General features: G+C 37.6%; 1 protein-coding gene across 1 annotated transcript in view; it reads left to right on the top strand.

Moving 5' to 3' along the window:
* Positions 1–638: 638 nt before the first annotated feature.
* Positions 639–22,798, top strand: part of LOC126767619 (T-cell leukemia homeobox protein 3) — a 39,248-nt gene continuing 17,088 nt past the window's right edge. The window contains exons 1-3 of the mRNA XM_050485075.1: positions 639–1,466; positions 6,628–6,980; positions 19,148–19,376. Of these exons, the coding sequence (XP_050341032.1) occupies positions 1,303–1,466; positions 6,628–6,980; positions 19,148–19,376 (746 nt within the window). The 5' untranslated portion in view covers positions 639–1,302. The remainder of the gene's footprint in view (positions 1,467–6,627; positions 6,981–19,147; positions 19,377–22,798) is intronic.

Here is a 22,798-nt window from a genome sequence, read left to right on the forward strand (position 1 = left end):
GCATAGGTTTGCATTGAGAGCTGTGTAGTGTAAGTACAAGTATGTGCCGTCAGTGCTGCCAAGTTTCGATAGAAATCTATGAAGCTTACAAGAAGAACCTGTTTAACGCTGCTTGCTCCTCTACTAACCCTCGAATGTAACGAAGTGCTTCATTGCCTTTTGAAACGGTATATGGAAAAGAGGCGGCGCTTATTGCAATGTGTTTTCTCGATTTTGTTGTTAGTGCTGCTGTTAGTGTGTGGGCAATAATGTTCACATTAAAAGGTACTCGTACACACTTCAAGTATTTGTTGCTGTTGCTGCTCTTAGTAATATCACTATTACCGTAGGTTAGGGCGGAACGCTGAGTATTTACTTGCTAACGAGCGCGACGACAACTACAACACAGCAGGAAGGAAGCCGTAAAACTGGTATAACGAGCCGCTACTGGTGCCACCAACAGCAAAAGTAATAGCAACAACAGCGACAACCGCTCTATTCGCCGGTGCCTGGGGTGAGTTGTGTTCGGCACACGCTTGTGTTGGTGGTGGTGGCGGCGACGTTGTTATTATAACTGCTGCGCTCTACTCTATCGGCTGGCGGAGAATCAAAAAGCGGAACGTTTTATTATTAAGCTGCTGCTGCTGCTCTGGTGCGGTTGCAATAATCGAGACTAGCGTGCGTTCGCACAAAACCACTTCATAACTGCTTGGCTACACGTTCAAGTTAATTTGCGCGCTGTTCGCTTTTCGCTGCTCGCCTACTCAACTCGTAATAACGGTTTAAGAACATACGCACGCATACATTAATAAGCTCGCATAAGCGCGTTTGTGTGTGTGTATGTAGGTGTGCGTAGTCCGCGACATATTTGTGCAATTGGCGTTGACAGCGCTTTTTGTCAGCGCAAGCATTTGACACCAAACACATTCGCGACTCATACACGCTTGCCGAGTAGCACGGCAATTGGCCATTCAACAAATCGGCTTACGTTCAAAAGCGTTTAAGCGCTTGCTGTGACGCGTTCCGTTGAAAGTTGTGAAGTTGCGCCTAAATTAAATGGCAATTTTGTGAAAAGACAAAAATCAAATAAAAGTGTGTGTGCAAAATAACAGAAAATAATGAAACTACTTACTTAAAAAGTATACCAAAAGCCGTTAACTGTTCTAAAATTCATTGAAAATTAGTTGAAAAAAACTATTTTTTGAATTAAAACTACTTTTCTTAAAGTTATACGCGTTTTATCAACTCCTTCGGTATAAATAATAAGTGCAGTGTTTTGTGTTTCCGTGAGTTTATACTAAATTGGCGCCACAACACCTCACCATGTCATCAACACACGAACATGAGGATGAGGAGCGTGACGATGTTGAGGATGAACAAGAGATTCACGTTGATGTTGATTCGGATTCACGTATTTCCTGTGGCAGCGGCTCCGACGTGGATATGGAAGGCGGCAGTTGCTATGATGAAATGGAAACGCCGCTAAGGTTGGCCTTAACTTATATCCATAGCCCAAGCAAACTTTATATTGAATACTTATTTGTCTGCTAAGCTTATTAGAAGATTTAGTATATACATACAAGTGCATATGAGGTACAATTCTGATGGATCCGTATATGGATATTCTACTTCCAATTGCCTTATATGAAATGCAAATTTCTATCATTCAAATAACCTTTAGCTCAAATTGGATTTAAAGTTGGGAACTAAAGCATTTTTCAAATCTCATCGGGAATTATTCATAAAGTATAAGTATAACCAAGCATTTCATACTCTTGCAACTTGCAAGGATTAAAGCCCGGGAAGTATGTACATTCAGGTGCATAAGGCCTGTTAGTTATGTATATGGCCGATTTTTCACCCGATTTTAGTCTTTCTAGGAGTGGCTGTAGTCCATTGTCGCCCATTTTCACTCTATATCATAAAAATGTCGGAGGAATCCCTCATGCCTAATTTGGTTGGAATCGGTCAACGAGTCACGAGTTATACGTTTTCACATAAAAGTGGGCGGTGCCAAGCCCATGGTCCAATTTTGACCCCCTACTATCATCTCGCCGGTTAATTTTATGTTTCGGGCATATTTAGTTGTTAATTTATCGTACGTTAAGTAGTTTTTAAAAGTACCGTTATATAACTAGTGAGCGAAACTATCATCCGATTTCATCCATTTTCACACCGCCGGTAGTAGTTCTTATAGTATTTGCGCTACATTGAATTTAAAGGGCGATGCTACGCCCACAACTGGATCTGGCTACTGCGATCTCCTGTGTCAAATTAAAGTTGTATATCTTAATTTAGTGGTTAGTTAGTTAGTTACTTTAAAGATTTTTCGTACCATAATTCTTCAATTGACGTTTTGACAGACTGACTTTGTAACTAATATCCTTGCTTTATCTACATCCAATTGTTTTATTACGACCTTTCATTTCGAATCTCTCATTAGAAAAATTCTCTGACCGTTGAATAAAAGTTCTAAAGAAATGATAATGAAGATATCGTGTTTCTTATGGAGGACGTATAAATCTTTTATTATACTTAATTAAAATTAAAATTATGAAAAATTTTAGTATTTACTTGGCCATAAACGTATAATATTAGCGATGTTTACCTCGTCGCATTTATTGGAGTTCAGACTTGACATTGTCGTATAGGAATTCAGGTGATGAAGTTAAAAATCAAGACGAAGTCTAATTGTCAAAGTTGCGTGGATGAAAAGAGTTGGTAACATACATTTTTCTCCGAAGTCGAGCTTTCGCTAGACCGAGGTTGGAACATTACAGGCGCATTAGCCGTAATTTCATATTTTCCGCCTCCACAAATGTTTAACAAAGCTCAAAGCGCTTGTCGATTTATGAGGGTCTTGTTGATCCATAAGTAGTCGCAAACTAACCTAATTTGGCCATAACAACAAAATGCAATTGCCTTTTGGGAGAAAACTATTTGAAATATCCGATCATTCAATTAAAAGTGAAATCCAAACAAAGACTTTAACGCTTTATGCCATATTTTATAATATCTATATTTAGAAATTTGTATATAAGAAAAAAGTCATTTACTTAATATGAATTTTTCTAAAAAATCGTATACAAAGCTTTCCGAAATCAAGCTTAGTGACACAAAAAAATCATGATCCAATTAGTTGTCCTAAAATCAACCACATTATTATACATTATATGATTATTCACTTTTACACCTAGAAGACCTCGCATATTTTAAATCGCGTATATTCACATAAACTAGAACTCAGAAATGCCTAATAGCAAAACTATGTTAGTCAAATGCTTAAAAATTGTTCAACAATTTAAAAACTTAATAAATGTATGTATGTATAATTTGTAAATTAACTAACAAATTAAACAAACGCGAGCAAAGCAAAATGGGATGAGAAAGAAAAATTAATAAGCTGTGAACACAGCGACGGAGCTAACACGCTGAGCAGCAAAGCAAAACGAGCAACTTTTCTAGTTATGCCACATTCAGGGCGACAAAGTGTTTTAACGGTATATAATCATTATATTTATGTTGTGTACCGTTTCTTCTAAGTGAATTCTTCCGTGAATCTTTTGAGGTCTCGTGGTTGGTTAATTCTGTTGAGAAGTAGCAAATTGAAAAGAGGAATGAGATTTTAGAATTGAACTAAATTTTGATGGTATGTATGTAGACCATGAATACGATAGGTTAGATTTGGCCCACCCTAACATAAATACATAAGTATATACATAGTTCCTGATTTTAGAACTATTTCTATCCAATTTTATAATGACAGATGGGTTCAGTTTTTTCGTTCCTCGTAGAAAAGAAACATATACATATGTATGTTCTTTTAACGATGCTTGTTTGTTCTTTTTACATATATGTATGTTCCTTTTCTGAGTTAATTATGATATTAATTGATTTTGAAAGTTCTGCAGTCGTATTTTTTTGCAACTTGGCTTCAGAAGAAAACTTTTAAATCGAACAAAAAAATAAAAAAACCAAAAAAACCTTAACTTCGGTAGCACCGGATCTTTACACGCATAACATATGAGTCTCCCACGTTTCTTTCTGTGTATTCCAAACTTCGCAAACTCATATACCCTGTTCAGGGTATAAAAAATAAAAATTATTACTCATTTGGTTCCTAGAGTTATTATAACAGTTGTTTTTAATGCAGTGTGTTTATTGTTTCAATTTGGGATATACTACTCATCTCAATTTTATCTTAACGTTACGAAGCCTAATTTAAATTTATGATAATTTTGGTTATGACACTCAAAATAAATAATTGGGTAGTTAAAGCTTTGCAAGAGGCTTGGTGAGATATTTTTACAAATTACAAATTGATATGTTTGTTAACACTACTTCAGAAATAGAAGTTGCTACGAGTTCTAAGTTGACCCCGTGAATTCGCGGTGCTTTTTCATATAATTAAGTCAGTAAACCGAGTCGACGTCTACATCTACAACAAGTAAAGCATGAACATCTGAACAATAATATTATGTTTCATTCTTGAAGCTAAATTGTGTGTAAAATATATATAATTTTACATTTATATATGAAAGATGTCGTCAATTTAATTTTAGCACGATAAGAGCTTGTGAAATCAACAAATTGGCGTCAAGAGCAAAGCAAAATGTGAGAAAATCGTGACCACTTAAACTAAACGATGCTTGTTTGGCATTCTCCACATGTGTAAAGAGAGTTAAAATATCAGGGCCGGATTAACTGACAATATGGGGCCGCTTTGAAACTACTTAGCTCTACACTGACTGTTCAATTATGTTGCTTAAAAAGTATTGGCTTGCATTTTATATGAATATACATAAATGTTTTGAAATTCAAATGAAATGATAACGTTTTAACTCTCTGACCACAATTACACAATTGGCTTTTTTCGAGTATTTCTTTTCAAATTTACTGCTTTACTTCCTTTTAGCGCCCCTTAGTTAGTGCCGGCCCACATAACTGAAGTACACGTAAGACCTGCACCGTTATACGCCAAGCACACAAACTGAACTACCTTGTTACCCAACGTGTAATCCATGCTTTCGTGAACAAATTTTATGCATAAGCATAAATATGTATATCTACACACATTTGCACATACATATGTATGTACATATGTATGTATGGCCCCATTTATAATGAGTGTACATATTTGATTTCCATTTTAAATTAATGAGTTTTACAAAGTGTCACTGATAACAACACGAATATGAAAGGTAGTTTAATCCAATAGACTGCAGCGCGCAAACGCGAATACGCGGAATACTCGCATTTATTAATTAAGAATCGAAAGGAGACTGGGGGCCCACGCAAGGCACGACATAGCGCCGTTTTCGATTAGGCATGCGAATGACGGTGGACAACAATGTCAACAGCAAGCAGTCAGCAGCCCGCAGTCGTATTAGCAATCGCTGACAACACCAATGGTATACAAAACTAAAAAAATCACAACAACAATCGCCCAAAGTCAATCGAATAACGCTGGTGCGAAACATGAACATGAAAACGCGCGTTTAAAAGCAAATATTCGTGTGAATTTTGAGATTGTCCAGCAGCCAGTGACGGATTCGATAAAAATAGAGCAACAACAAGCGAGTGTGCGTGACTCTGTGCATGCGACAAGTTTTTACACGAATATTTTGTTTATACTAAAATGCCAAAAATGCTAAAATCGCAAACATCGCTTGTTTTTGTAGATTGTGTCAAAATGTTGAGACATGAAGAGGCGTTAAGTCTTCGAAGGACATTTTTTTGTATATTTTTTAGCTTAGGACTTTATTCTGTGCATGCAGAGCTTCACATGAAGTGAGAATACGACGTGCCGTTTTTCGAAGTTAGCCTTAAAAGTCGAAATAGTTGCCTACGAATTCCAAAATTGTTTAATTGAAGACATCATTAGTAATTATAATTATGTACCATAAGTTATAAAAGAAGTGGAAGTATGGCTCTCATTCACTTTTTCACAGTAGAGAAATTTTTTGAGAAAGGGGATGTATCTTAATAAAATTGAGGTTAAATAATTGTTCTATGGATTTTGTTAAAAAAAAATTAAGAAAAGGTGTTCAAATTGCCCCAATCTATATTTTATTACGCTGGACAATAACTATGTATGTAATCCGATTTTCCTTGTTGTTGTTGTATTTGTAGCGGCTCAATTCTGCAGAGTTGAAAGTCCTTGGCTGGATAAAAACCCTGGTCCATTCCGGTTACGTAGATCCGGCTGTACCGACTTTTCCTAACACTCATTAATTCGTATATCGACTACTTTTCTATTTAATTCCGGAAATTATATCCGATGTGAAAATAATTCGAAACTAAAAAATCTAAAAAAACAAAATTGTGTGACTTAACTCAAATAAAACAATAAAACCCCTGAACTTAAATGGCTGCACGGAAGCTTTAATACTCTTCAACGTGCATTTCTTATAGCATACAATGGTGTAACAAGATCTTTATCTTGATTCCCAAAGGTCGGGATGTGTGGAAGTTAAATGACATAGTGATCCGTTTGATCCGGAGATTTTAGATTTATTGATTCAAATGAAATTTAGTGAAGATAAGTTTTCCATACAAAGACTTGATTTTAAACATTCCGCTTTTATGGTTTATAGTGGTCTAGTATCAGCGATTCAACTGAAAATTCGATTTCATTTCTAATTGCAGTGAATCCGTGCAGTCGGAGCAAACGCGCTCATCGTCTAGTGAGAATTTACCCTTTAGCATATCGCGCCTGCTGTCGAAGCCCTTCGAAAACAACAACAAACAAAGTCCTGAAAAAGACATACAGAGTGAACATGACTTAGCTGCGTACAAGTTGGCCACAAGCATAGCAACATCGACGTATGGCGGCGCCACCGCACTCTATACATATCCGCATCTGTATCCCACCGCAGCTGCGGCGGCCGCTGCCGGACATGTACTACGCGTACCGCCGCAACGCACACCGTTAACCTGGGCGCTACCCCCATTGCATCACGCCGCTTTGGCACATCAAGCGGTCAAGGACAGATTGGCAGGTGAGTTGATCCAAATAAAATAAAAAACAATAACAACGATATATTATTATAAAATAACAAAAAATTAAGAACAACCAAAAACATGAGTACTAACAAAAGAGCTTCCGTTTAAGTGCTGTCGCTGCCACTGCTTTAAACAAGAGTTTGGCGTATTTGAATATTTTCAATTTAATGATCCATCAAAAACGTCGGTAACATCAGCCGTTTTGTGCCAGCCAAACATGTTGGGCGGCAAAACGTTGTAAACGCTGTGGGGCATCTACTAAAATCACCATTTATGGATTGCTGGATTGCTCATGTTGTCGTTAATCGGAACTGTGTCAAAATCATAAGGGGGTCAGTGATGTGCGCCTTGGTAATGGAGAATACAGTTCGTTAAAAGAGCAGTGTGTGATGTTTTGTATCAAACTGAAGAATTAAGCCAAAACTCATGAAAAAATATATTGGATTTTGGAAATCAACTTTTGAAAAACGTCTTCACACAGTATTAAGGGGCACCTCTTGTGCAAAATTTGTAAAAATTCGATTTCATGTTCATATTTCGATAGATTCCTTTAAAAATAATATAATAACTATAACATGCTAAAATATCTCAAATAGCTTTTCAGTTACAGTCTTCGAAAGTGTAGCCGTTCTAATATTGTAGGGTAGTTTGTCAAAAAATTTCTAAAACTTTTTAAAAAGGTTTAGTTTGGTGTCCTATCGAAGATGGAAGATTGAAAACAGCATTTTCGGCATATTTTGCTTTTTTGCAATAAAAATTAATGCTGTTTCCTTTTCATTGGTAGAGTTTTTTACGTGGGGGGTCCCAAACCCAACACACAACCCTGGAGAGGGGATGTTTCGCCTTCTCACTTTAGCTCGCGTTAAAACGGTGGTTGTTTTACTACATAGAAGTTACTTGGTCTAAGACCGGAAGTCGTTAACTGCTTGAGCCATATGTAAAAGAATCGTTCTGACTACTTCCAAGTGAAGGGCGATCAGAGAACTTTCCTCACTTGCGTGAACTTCTATATGCAGAAGATGTGTTGTCTGAACGTCAATGCCAAAATTGGTTTGCAAAATTTCATTCCGGCGATTTTGACTTAGAGGATACACCTCCGGGAAAGACTCTTGAAGCCGATATGGTTAAAATAAAGTCGATCAATGGAAAAGATGTAGTGTTACACCGTGATAATGCGAGACCTTATGCAAATTTGAGGATTCGCGAAAAGCTTTTGCAGTTTGAATGGGTGAATGGGCTAAAACAATCATCATATTCTCCAGACTTGGCACCTTCGAACTATTACTTTCTCCGGCCGGTCTGTGCAAAATTTGTTGGTTGGGAGAACCTTTACCTCAAATCAGAACATCAAAACTACTTGGAATTTTATGACCATGCATTCAATCTCTTACTCGAAAGATGGAAAAAGGAATTGAATCAAAACAAAGAATATATAATTCCATAGAATGCGAATATTAGACTGGACTAATTTCTAAGAAATCCTTGGTATGATCATAAGAAACCGTATCGCTTTGCACTATGGTAAAAAGCCAATTCTCTTGTGATCTTATTGAAAATACCAAAATATACTTTCTTTTGTTCAAAATCAAAAAATATCCAAAGATATTCGTATAATCCAAAAACCGGCTGCCGTGTCGTCTATTTATACAAAGTCCACAAAAAACATTCAGTTAAAGTACATCCAATAAGCAAACATATTTGCTTATTATGTTCCAAAACCTATGTATCTTCATTCATCCTACGGCCCACATTTCAAATAGCTTGCATGAGTGCTGTAAAGACGTCAACATTAATCACAGCAGTCCTCACTCAAGCGGAACCCATTCGTTGTGGATTCCAGCTTATCAGTGCTTTGGCGTAAAAGCTTTTTCCGCGCGGAAGACCACCGGCTGGAATTTGACAAATGAATTGCATTCAATTACCGCATTACAAAGCATCAATGAGGCTGGTTTTAGTGGTGAAGCTGTGGCAGCATTGAATACAAAGCTGTCAAAGAGAAGTCATCAAGAAAGAACTCTGCAAACTATAGATTTCACTTTCTATGCTAGTGCACTTTACTGGCAATACAAAACATACTTATATAGACATGCTAGATATATGTATATGCATACAGAAGAACAACTGTACATATGTATGTGTGGGTCTTCATATGTGCCACTTAAAATACAATAATAATAACAATTATAGAGGGAGTTGCGCACAAAATCACTAAAAATGGCAAAAGGCTACTGTTTTTCGTTGCAAATTGCGGTGTTGCCAGCAGCAACAACATTCACGTATAACACATTGCTGCCCTCAGCACAACAACAACAACAGTATTGGCGGGGCCAAAGCAGTAGCATTAACATGATTGCCACAAAGCACGCACACTTGAAGAATGCGTGCCACATCGATCTTACAAAAGAGTGTTGCAGTGAAAGCAACAACAACAACAGCAACTAAAAATTGTACGCTATAAAATGCATCGGCAACAACAACAACTACACATGGCAAGTGTTTTGAAAAAGGATGTGTGTTGCAGTTGCACGTTCTCGGCTACACGCACTTGTGCACAGGCATTTTGGTTGCAACAAGGGGGGCGGCGTGCGCGGTTGGCGTACTAAATGGTGGCAACGTGTCACACAGCTTCCAGCGGCACACATGGGCATGCGCTGTGACTGGACTGCTGAACCGATTATCATTGTTGCTACTGTTTTACGGATGCTCAGACTTTGATGGAGGCGCGTGATCTGCTCGCATATATGTATATGCTGTATGTTGTTCTTGTTGTTGCTTTTTAGTAGTTGCAAATTTAAATGGCTAAAGTATAAAAGCATGTTCGCCTTCAAACGTTCTCAACTACACATCGCACTATCACCCGTTGCGCTTCGATGAGTTCGCCGCCCAGAAGTACTTGCTGTCACACACTAGCACTTGCAACTTTGGGGAGGCCTGTCGAAGCCAACATGAAGAACCAATGATGCTAAAGATGATTCGGCGCGTTAAGTATTCATTTTCGCGAATATCCGATTTCATTTCCGTTGGTTGTAATGTTTCAGTGAGGCTCGAGGCAAGCTTGGCTTTTGCTAATTTGTTTACATTGAGCGTTCCTTTCGTGTGTGTACTGAAGACGTGTGCTATCGTGATTAATTCTGCGAAAAAGGGTGTTGTGTTAGGAACTCTGAATGCTTTTATTGCATTTAAAATTTTAAAAGTGATCAAGACTGCTTGGAAATATTTTTTCAAAGAGATTTTCAAAACGTTTCTGTTTCATATCTGATATGAATTCACCACAACTTATAAGTTATATAGAATAACGCCCTCATGGTTATGCTTGCATATTTCTCTCGGCATTTTTAGGTATCCTTTGCTTTTATACATGCCAAGATGCAACTAAAAATTTGGTACATATGGTTCATCTGATGAGCCCAATTTTCGATGACACTTCGTTCCAAATGTGGGAGTTTTGCTTGTTTTGATACCCATTGAGCCATAAATGGTCCTCATCGTTGAACAAAATTTGTCTTGAAATCGTCTGATCTTCCTGGAACTTTTCAAGAGCCCACAGAACGAAGCGATATCGCTAGGAAAAGTCGAGCAGCTTCAGCTCTTGCACAAGCTGTACTATGTTATACACTTTCAATTAAAGATCTCGAAGAAAAATGCGGCAAGTCGTTCCCTACGCCAGTCCGAGTTGCTGCGAATTTCGCCGAGTCGACTATCCACGGTCTTCGGTCTATATTTTCTTCACTGCGTGCTGGAGGTAGTCTATTCGGTCGAATATTATCCAAAAATAAACGCTGGGTCTCAAAATAGGTGATGACGCTCAGTAGGTCGATTATATTGACCATAAGTGGAGCGAAGCGCTGGTCAAAGCTTTCCATGATGAAATGCCAAACAATACTGAACAAAAATAACATGACTGTCAAAAAAGGCTGGTGAAAAAGTACCTCTACTGGGGATTGTATTTGTTAATAGGAATAGAGATAACTCTCGAACTTTAGGAAATATGTAATTTGCAAAGACAATTTTAGTTTTTAAATTTTCTGGATACATTTCAAAAGTTAATGAGAATCGTAAATAAATATCTGAAATATTACGAAAATATAAATTTCTTTACAGATAAATTATGACTCTAGAAACTTTTAATTTCCTCTTATGAAGCATGCCTCTTCATTATCTGAAAACAAAGTCATACGAAAGATTTCTCACAGCATCCCCAAACTTCTTCTACGACAAACAAAAACGCAACTCAATGCTCCAAAATACAAAAATCGAAAAACCAAAAATATCACCACAGTATTTCGTATTTGACCTGTTTAGCCCACCACTTAGCAGATCAATTTAAATTCGTGTCACCGACGGACGAATCGTAGACAGCATTTGTCGGTTAAGCTTCTCGACGCAACATTGCCTTGCCGGCACTCTCCGTTTTCGCTACTCTTTCAAAGTACCGATTGAAGTGTTCGATTTTAGCACTGACAGCGCGGTCGGTCAGCAATGCGGCTTGAGTGACTGTGGACTTTTCGTTATTTTAATGAGGTGGTTTACATGACTTTTTAATTTCGAGTAGAAGGAATTAATTACGCGTTGGGCGGTCGCAGCCGCCAAAATGACTTTGAAATCGAAGCGCGAACACTTCCACGAGCATACATACATACACACATGGCACAAGGCAGTGGCTTGTGCGCCGCCGCGTTTTGTCGTGCACACGTACAAACACACTTTATGCTCGCGCTTTCCACAAACGACGCGCCTGGTTGTCGGCATATTCCTCTTATCCATGCAAATTGTGGCGGTCCGCGCATGCGCAAAAGCCGCTAGTTGATACATATTTAAGCGCAAACCTTTATGTGTATGTTTGTGTGTGTGTTTGCGCATATGGCTTTGGTAAGCTTTTAATTTTATTAATTACTAAACATCGGCTGGTAGCCGGCACTGTTCGTACATTTCCGCCTGCACCTTTTTATTACCTGCTTCTCGGTGTCTTCTCAAGTTTTATGCGTCAATTCCACAATTAACTATATGCACACAAGAAGTCACATACTCGCCTCAATTCGATTATACATTCTTATAAACAGAAAATATTCAATTTTATATCTTTTCGACCGTTTCTTCTCCGCCTCGCTACCTCACCGCCGTACGCTCGTATTTCTCGCTGCGCGTCGCGTCGCCGTTATTGTGCTTATTAATTCTTACACTTTTATCAGAAATTTACGTTGTCGCTTGTTGTGCTCTTTGTCTTCGCTGATAAGGTGGCGCCTTGGCTTTTTCCTCTAAATTGACTTCTTCCAGTCGTTGCCCCGCATTAGCGCAACCATGGTGGCAACATTTCATGGCCCGGCCTCATCTGTCCTTATGCTTCGATGATTTATGGCTGCCTTAAGCCGTTTCTGAACCGTTTAACGATAGGACTTTATGCATATTTAGCGCCGCTATGCGACAGTCATCAACATTAATTGAGTAACAGTTCGGAAGTGGTTAGTGGCGACAACGATGGCTGCACCTTCGCTTCGGACTAAGTGAATGCATAACACATACGAATATTTATGTATGTAAGTATATTGCCAAGAATGAGGAAAAATATTTGTAAGACACAAAAATAGAAGCAAGTGGTGGAGATAATTGTTGCTGAAGGCAAAGTACAGATCAAAGAAAAACCAGAGGACAAAACTGTTTCAAAAATTGAGAATCATCTCTAACTTTGTATTACATATGTACATACATACTTGTACATAGAAGTAGAGAGAGGTCTACAATTTTTTATCGACAATGTTTTTATAAAAATTCAGAATCTTCTCTAACATTGTAATGGTTTAAATTTGAAAACTTAAAATTTTTCACGAATTATTTGTTTAAGCGTTTCATTATAGGCAAGCTCGACTAAGGCCATTTAACCAAGCTAAACCAAACTTTGTTTGTGTAATTCCATACACTCGTATAGAGTCCTCGACTATGAGAGTGGTATAATCTAAAACAATCGATTTTCAAAAACTTGGTGCTAGGTCCGCATTATAAGAGGCGTTCCTAAAAACCTGCCAACCCCGCTCCCAGGGTTTCTGGAGAGTCACTATCGATGTGTATAGCCTGGCGGGATTCTAATGGAACGCAGTTCCTTTTTTGATGGCGATTACTTCCTTTAGACGGTCCAATTGTTGACAGTATAGAGAAGCACGTGGCAAAATGAAAAAATATTTAGTTAAAGTGAACTTGGAGATGGTTAATGAAAAAAATTGATGGTATTCGCAAAAGAGGAGAGTATAGAAGACTCCGTCCGCCCGGTAAACTAAACTCTGCATATAACAGAAAAGTGAAATAGAATGAAATATGATTCAATTGAGGTTTGCACCGTGGCCTAAGGTCTATTGTGCCCTCTCCTCCATCAGGCGCAGCACTCTGATGAATTCTACGAACTTGCTGCGCCTTATCCAGGTGATGTGATGCCTATCCCGATATATGGATCCAAAGCCTTACACCGTCTACAGATTGCTGTCCAATCTAGAATCAGGTGCTCAGGAGTTTCCGATTCCTTGTCGCAAAACCGGTAGTTTGCACAAGAGAACATGCCTATGTCGGACAAGTGCATCTTGAGGCTGCAGTGTCCAGCGTAACGTGTTTTGAAATCTGTTGCTTGCTGTCATTAACTTTCTCTTCCCACACTCGGAGCAGCTAATTTATAACGTGGCACCCTACCACAATATAAGGTTCTGGTCCAACCATCCTAAAAGCCACAGTAGAGGGGCCGAATTCTTCAGCCAGCTAATTGCCGATTACCCCTTTTTGCCCCGTCACCCAGGTGAAGTGTAGACGTTTGCCAACTGACAGGATGTCCAATAACAATTTGATCTCAAAGGCTTGGATTCCTTTGCTTGAAGTATACTTGGAAAACATCTCATAGGTATAGAAAGTTTGGTCCTGCAATGCCTCCACCAATTTCTTCCGATATTTCCTTCGATTTGAATAAAAGTGATCCAATAATTTTTCAACCTCACCGCCCGATAGGACCACTATCTTAAAATAAGGGGATGGAGATGCGCGGATGGGGTAGCAGCTTTGTTTTTACCCTGTGTGTTTTACTGGCTTGTCCGCCGAATTTAGAAAAATGGAGAAATCGGTCTGTAAATCGATTATTGTGTTTGAAAGAGAAATTGTGCAGTAAAATCAAAGATTTTTTTTAAGCTGAATACGAGGACTTTTCTCCCTCGTTGATGATCTGAAAAATTAGTGAAACGAGTTTAAATGTGATCGCACCTCAGTTTTTGATGAGCGAACTCGAAGTGCTCTTCCACAGTCGAATTAGGAGGTTATCGTTTGCAAGAAAACGTTTTTTCCGGCGAATTATAAAAGTTGGATCATTGCTGTGTCCAGTGTAACGAGCTTATACGAGACTATGTTGAAAAATAAATCACGAATTTATATAGATATATTTATCGGGTCAGCATCGAAAATTATTATTTTTGGTTGATAATATATCATATTGGGTAGTCGAAAAAGTATTTTCGTATTTTCGCAATAGATGTCTCCAGTGTTACCAATCACATTGTGTTATACCATATAGTGTTGGAAAGGTGAGATTTTAAGCTTCATTCAAAAAATTACAGCTGTTCAAAAATTGTATAAAAATGGAAGATTTCGATGATTTACACTGATGAAAGTTTTACACTGATGGAATAATGTCTCTAGTGGAAATATGGCGAAAAGTGGTCGATCAAAATGGTACATATTTGTTTATTTATTTATTAGTATAAATATAAAAAAATATAAGTTGAAGTTTGATTAGAAATACGAAAAGACTTTTTCGACTACCCAATATTAGTATATTTAATATGCTATACGGATCAACTGTTGTATATATTTATGTACATGCCATCAATGTCAAACCTTCTTTTTCCATATTATTTAAATTCATATATGTATTTTAATGTAAATTGAAAAGTTTTCCGTTTAATAGACACATTTGTACACACAAAATAAGTATTTCACAATCTGACCCCTTTGATTCTTCAATAACTTTTAATTTATTGCTAAAACTTTTCGATCAAACTTATTTTCATAAGTGCTGCTATTATAAATGACTTCGATGCCCGATAACGTCATATGCAGGAAGCAATTTGCTTAAGTACTTTCATAAAAGTATAAAATCGATGCTTAAGCAGTCGTTAAATATTTTCAAAGTAAAACTTTGCCAACGTCAACGCACCGAATTCTTAGTAAGTTTCTTATCCTTGAAAGTGCCTCGTTGTCCTCCCGTTGCTGCATGTTAAACCACAAAAATCATATCTTAGCTATTTTTCAATTTATCTAAATCAAGTTCAACTACTAACTATGCTGGGGTATTTACGTTTTCGAAAGGTCGTCGTATCCTACACAATAAATACATACTTATACACACAAATATATATTTTAGGCAAATGCCACACCGTTCTCACTCGTCCTTTCGCCAGTTTCCGTCGGTTTTCCGCATAAATAATGCATGTTAAAAGCTTTTCGCATTATTCGTCTTGTGCTAAGCCACAACATTCAAGCGACGCTACGCTCAAGACGATGAAGAGGAAAACGACGAAGAGTGAGACGACGCTTAAGAAGCAGCCCGAGATGCAAAGAATACTCAAGCACTCGGTTGATATCATAAAATGCCATATCCCCTTCGGATTATTTAAAAACGCTTGTGTGGGGCAATAATAAATAAAAATGTACTTATATAAAACCGTCGAGCTCTTGCAAGATTGTTTTACACATATGTTCCAGAGGTAGGTTAGTCGGCCCCCACAAGTGAGCTGTTACCGTAAAGCGCTATATTACATATAAATATTTACGTCTATATGTTGTTAGTGTGTTTATTAGTTCACGAATTTTCACTGCGTTTCTGATATATTCAAATTCAATCGCCCCCAACCACCATTATTCGCAAACAGCCGCACTTATGTGAGGTATGTGTGTGTGCTCATAACACTTACAGCTACATAATTCGTTGCTTTAAATGGTGGGCCTATAAAATTATGCTTACGTGGTTTACAAAGGATTTAAAAGCCTGCCCCCAAGCTCGAAGCCCTTTTCATTGCTGGTTGTGGCTGCCACACTCGTAAAATCGGCAACGTTCACAACGTCGATACACGTAGATTTTGGGGTTGAGCATAGGGTTGATCTTGGCGTCAAGCAAGCACACATACATATACTCGCGTACTCAGCTCCATTTTCAAATGCCGTTAGGTGTTTTTGTGGGGTAAGTGGCAAATCATGTGCTTATGATGTGCAGCGTTTGCGGTGCGATAAATAGCTTTTACTGCAATTGATATTACCGAAAATATGGCCGAAGCACAGCAATCTTGTGCGCACATACAAACAGATTTATATGTGATACATATCGGCATATTCAGTTACGTGTGAATTTTCGATTGGCCGGAAACTCTCGGCATATTGATTCCTCGTAAATTTATGCTCTTACGTCGAGACATAAACAACGTATAAGTTTTGAAATTATTCTGCATTTACCTTGGTCCAAATGTAAGAAATGAGTTGAGCTTTGACTTAGAGGGTTTTATGTGCTTTTGTAGAAAGCATCAATAAGATATGCGATTTGTCAGTTTAACACGTGATCGCGTGCTTGCAATGTAAGTAGTAAAAAATTCAATGGATTTATGGGTAAAATGAGCACATGAATTCTAAGGAAAATTCGAAGGCTGAAATTGGAAATAAGGGAGAAATACGAGTTTAGATACATCATAAAATTTAAAAAAGATTGTTTTCAATTTAAATTCGAGAATTATGCATTGTATATTTACATATGTATGTATATATTCTTTAATGCTTTCAATGTGGAAATTGAGACAAAAGTGATTTTACTTTCGATAAATACATTAAGTTCGCTACATGTTAAAGAAGAAACTCTATTTTAAATACATTAATGATATATTTTTAGTTGCAATTGTATTAGATAAACACGAGCTTCGTCCATAGAAACCAACAATTTGCGACCGTCCCTGTCCAAAACTTTCCAATTTGGAACTCGTTACATTTATTTTTCTTTATACTTAGCGTTACTTTAGCATAGATAGAATGTTTAGTCAAATGTACTCCATTTGGCGATAACTTGTTGCCATTTTGAAAGTAATTACATAACGCAGCTCCCATAGAAACCCACGTCGCTGTTGGCAAATAGTTTCGTCTTCTTTCGCAAGTTTTTCTTGAGACGAACATTACACCAGCAAAGAAATTTTTCCTAGACAGAAACAGGTAGTAATGACTTAGCAGCAAGTTCGGAATTTAAGATGGTTGCATAAGAACCTGCCAACCCAGCTCTCGAAGCTCCCAGCGAGTCACTATCAATGTGTGTGAGCTCGCATTGTTCTGATGCAACACCATTCGTCTCCTATCGACCAAAGCTGGCCGCTTCTGGGTGCTTGCTTCCTTTAGACTGTCCAATATTTACCTGCTTGGCTGTCGAAGAGCATCTCATACTTGATGCCAATGCAAATTCCTGGCAGGGCTTGACGTCCATTATTGACGCGTTCCCAAGCAATACTGAGTCAAGCAATAACAATACTGCCTGAAAAGAATTTTTAGTACATACTTAATCTAATATTTCTGACATTATACACATTTTATATACACCTGTGATAGTGATATCCTGAAAGCTATTTTAAACACCTTCTTTATAATCTCTTTAAAGCAAGATATGTAGGTTGGCTTTTACATAACCTGCCTTTGGCAACTCTAGTATTGCAATCTCGCAACTCCCAACATGTCGTAAGGTTTAACTTTTTTGATATACTTACTCGGAACGTTTTCACATACAAACGCTATTTGTGTTGTTTACAGTAACTTAAAATATTCATCTCGGCCAAAAAATGAAAGAAAAAATGAAATCGACTGAAACAATAGCATTTTCGATCACTAAAGAAATCGATTAGATAAGTCATCCACCGTATAGCGCTATAAACTGAATAACTTCTATTTATTCCCACACGTATAGAATAAACTAGGATGTCAACGTTTCTTCGACACCTGAAGAGGCGATTGATGCATTTAAAAGGCATGTTTTGGAGATACCCCAATCAGAGTGGCTAAATTGCTTCGACAATTGGTTCAAACGCATGCAAAAGTGAAAAGATCTTAATGAAGAATATTTTGAAAAACAATAAAACGATTTTCGATGATTAATATTTGTTTATGTTTTCGACCCAGAAATAAATATGACAACCCTCGCAGTGTAATATTATATATAGCATAATTTTTTTAAACAAAGGATTAACTACTAAAAACAAGCAATTAATACACAATTATCAAAAAAAAAACATATTCTTACTCTCCATTGATGGTCCGCGCTCAGACACTTTTGACGCATTTAAACACTATTAAACTAAAATAAAAACTTAATTGCATGCGTCGGCGCATCTACACCGCCGCTAAGAAGAAGGTCTAAAAATTTAATAATTTTATGAATGAAAAAGTGAAATGCCAACATACACATCCGTAATACTGAAGCGTCCGTCTGTTGCACAGGTCGTGGGGCTTAGCCAAGCGCAAATGACACACGCACTTACCTCTTCCAGCCGATACACGCAACACACTCCAACTACTTAAGTATGACTGATAAGTCGAATTTAGGATAACAACAGCAATTAGGATCGCATCCATGTAAGTTTGTATGAGGTAGATATAGTGGCATTAGTCTGGTTGCATGCTCGCTGCTCGGGGCGCGGTCATTTTGAAGTGTCTAATTGATTTCACAGCAGGTATACACAGGATAATTGATACAATACATTGTGGCACATTCGCGCCGATGAGCTGCGCCGTTATACAGGTACATTTACTGACACACCGCACCGCCACACACACACACACATGCACACATAGGCGCTTAAGCCGTGCCGGAAGTAAATATCGGAAATTGCTTGTTATCTTTGAGAATTTATTGCTTTACAAATTGCTTCCAAACTGAAACCCTACAATTAAATTAAGTTGAGTTCATTGCTCGATTGCTTAGACGCCACCGTCGGTCGGCGCACCACAATCACATGCTTAGACAATAACTATATACTATGACAAAGTCCACACAATTGCGTGCCCTTTCACTCACAAATATTTGTATGAAGACTCTTAAATAATAATCAGCTTCTTTATGCGTTTATTGCTGTATTAAAAAAACATAATTGATGTGCCTTTCGTTTTTTTCTTCTTACAGCTGCCTTTCCCATCACCCGTCGCATCGGCCATCCGTATCAAAATCGCACACCACCAAAGCGGAAAAAGCCCCGCACATCCTTCACACGCATACAAGTCGCCGAATTAGAGAAACGTTTCCATAAGCAAAAATATTTAGCGTCCGCCGAGCGAGCGGCACTTGCGCGCGGTCTTAAGATGACCGATGCACAAGTGAAGACTTGGTTCCAGAATCGGCGCACGAAATGGAGGTGAGTGTTGTTACTGAAACCTCTACATATATTTGTAATAATAGAATTCAGTTATTCTATCAGTGATCCCATTTTGCACACTCAGAAAACATAGAAAGAATCTTTAAAAGGGGATTTGAAAGTTTCGAAAACAAAAAAAAGTCAGAGGAAAATCTGGGGCATAGGATGTCGTAGCGATGACTCTCGTATCGTTTCTGGCCAAAAAGTTAATCACAGTTGTTGAAGTCGTTTTTTCGGTTTCGGCTTCGGCTTCGAAGTCCATTCGTACAGCCACGATTTGGCACCAGTAACGGGAAAAAATAATATCCTAAGGTACGTCGTTATTGAACACGCTTCCTACCTAAAACATGAACCAAAATGTATTGAGTCGATTCATAAGAGATGTAGAGATCCTCTGCAATCTCTCTGATGCCAACATCTTGATTTCCAAGTACTGTTTTCATAATTTCTTCGATATTATCGTTATTAGAGCTGAATGGAAGATTCTGTAGTTATTCCATTGGAAACACAAAATTTTAAGCAAGTTAAGCGAATTTTAACAGACTCTGCGACCTCACTATAGATCCCTCCTCCAGTGTGTCATACCGTGGAGACCCCAGATGCTGACAGCGTAGTATTGCCAATGCAGGACAAGGCATCATGTTTCTACAGTCTCTTCTATCGAGTTCCAATAGGAATTTTTAGTACTTTCGATCTACCATTTTGCACATAACTTTTGTAGTTTTGCACCCAGGTAGCTCGTTCCGTCGTTCTAATGCATGGGTTTCTCAATGTTGATCACGTTTTCGGATGTTGGCTGTATACCCTTCTTGGCAATCTTGTCCAATATTTAATTACCTTACTTCTGGCTATACTTTACCTAATGAACAGTATATTCCAGCACCAACTCCATCGTCCATTTTCGAGCGTTTGAACTTAAATGAAATAAATGAAAATTAAACGAATAATGAGACTTCTTATAGCCCACATTGGATTACCTACAAAATAAAAGTAGTATGCAACAGTCATGTGGTTTGTCAATATACACTGATGCGAAAAGACCGTAAACACTCCAGAGAGTTTATTATTTAAATTAACAGAAATATTTACGACAAGTCCAAACCACCAAAAAGCCTGAGCTCAGTGAAACTAGAACTTATGGTATTTGCACTCTGTCTTTCAAATCTTTATGATGTGAAATAAAGGGTAAATAGCAAAATGGAGTTTTAAGTTTGACTTTTGCGGTGAATCGAACAAGCAACTGGTATAAGTCATACAGACTGGCATAACGAAGATGGCGAGATAAAATAGCACACGATTTAATCACTATATTTTTTTGTACATAATTCATCTAGAAATTTCTGTTGTTGCTATTACAAGTAAGTTTTTTGACAAGAAGACAAAATTCAAATAAGGGATCCAGAGAAAGAGCGCCTAAAAGTCTACTTTTGAAGGTATCTCTCAAAACATATACAATTGAATATTATATTAATCGCAGAAAGTTCCACTTAAAATTGATTTGACATTTTTTAACCGAAAATACTTAAAAACTTTTTAGAAACAAACCGAAAAGAACATCCTTGATTTTTGTTTAGTAAATGCATACCTTTTGGCAACGTGAGTTACAAATGAGTAAAATATGTAGTTGCACAAACTTTGCTGCCACTGCGAGCGTAGTTTAAATAAGTGCCGTTATTTATTATGTACGCGTATGATATAAAAAGTGTAAAATGAAAATAAGCACTTTAAAAATTCATGAACACATTAAACGTGCAAAGTGTGGAACAATGCCACATTTCAATTTCGAGCAGACCGCTTTTTCCCACTTTTTCGGCACCATTTTGCGACGCCTAACCGCCCCCGTAACTGAGCTGCGGCGGCGGCGGAGTGTGGAAACAGTGCGTTTTTGAAAGTGAGTACAAATTTGTGTACAATTTTCATTGTGGGCGTGTGAGTAGGTGGAGGGTAGTTATATCTTTCAACGCTTCAATTTCCAACCCTCACAAATACAAACATATACAAATACGTGAAGGAAGTGCTTAAAAAAACGAAAGAAAACACCTAAAGGGCTTATAAATGGCGGCCAAAATGTTGTTGTAGTTTTGTATTTTTGTTATACCCTCAACAGAAGGTAATGTCAAAGACCTTATAAAGTATAAACATTAGGGTGGGGTGAAAAAAATTTATAATTTATTTTCGTTTGGTGCTCTGAAAGGCAGGTTCTTAAGCACTTCTAAGAAAAACTCTCCAAGCATGAGCTCTTAATTGTAACGGGAAAGTCTTCAGCTTTACAGTTTTGTATTTTTTCTTATTATCTGTTAGAAAACTTCGTATACATATAGCTTCCAACGATATCTTTTATATACGACTAGTTCTTCAGTCATCATCATCTGATATTTTGCACACATTCTTCACTCCCTAAAGAATAGCCTATTTGTCGGAAACGTCGACCGAATTTGGCCACTAAAGCATATAGCATCCATACAAACTAACCGAGTAAAATCAAGTTCTTCTTCTTATGGTATAAGAAATGCATCTGTGAAGGATATCGTAATCGAGTTAAGGTTTTTCGTTATTGTTGTTGTAGTTTAATGTTAAAAGCATGGTCACGTCAACGCTTAGCGCTTACGTAGTGATATCAACGGTTACAAAACTGCTAAATTATTTATAGTAGTACATATGAGACATAGTGTTTGGTACTAAAGGCGGGCGCGCTTTTAGATATTTAGATTAAATAGCAGTAATTTTGGGGTAGTAAGGCCCTTCTTAGCAATATTTATCAACAAATTATGTGTTGAAAGCCATCGAACAGAAATTGTTGGTTATTAGTTAAATAATTACGAGAATAAATATACTTGCAAGTAAATATATCAAAATTATATATAATTATAATCACTTTGTGACAGCGGCTGTGGCGTCGGCAGCGCCTAATGCGGCAAGCCAACACATTAACATTTTAATGGCCAGTGTTCACTCAATCGTCGCATTTACATAGGAAATGGCCGCTGATTACAATGGTGGACATTTTTTACCATTTTTTTTGTTGTTTTTTATAACTGTTATTCGTGTCGCACTGCTCATTGCGCATTGCACTAATTTATCCCCCTAGACTGCTCGAGCTTAATTTGTAGCTCATTAATTTCTTTTGTGCGCCATTATGGGTGGACAGCCGGCGGAGTTGCCTCCAGCAATTGCTTTAAATTTCGTGATAAATTTACTGTTTGCATTTGATTAGAAGTTTTTTTTACTACTTTGTTTATGTGCCGAAATCATTAGATTGTATATTTACTAAAAGCAGTTAACGTTGACAGCTGTCATCAAGCAGTCGTATTGCATGCCAGCACACACACACGCACAGCTAACGTCCATTATATTTTTTCCAACATGAAAGCAAATTTAACTGGACTTTTACTTTGCATGTGCCAACGTGTATTTTTGTAAAT

Source organism: Bactrocera neohumeralis, chromosome 2 (genome assembly GCF_024586455.1).
Source record: "Bactrocera neohumeralis isolate Rockhampton chromosome 2, APGP_CSIRO_Bneo_wtdbg2-racon-allhic-juicebox.fasta_v2, whole genome shotgun sequence".
Taxonomy (NCBI): domain Eukaryota; kingdom Metazoa; phylum Arthropoda; class Insecta; order Diptera; family Tephritidae; genus Bactrocera; species Bactrocera neohumeralis.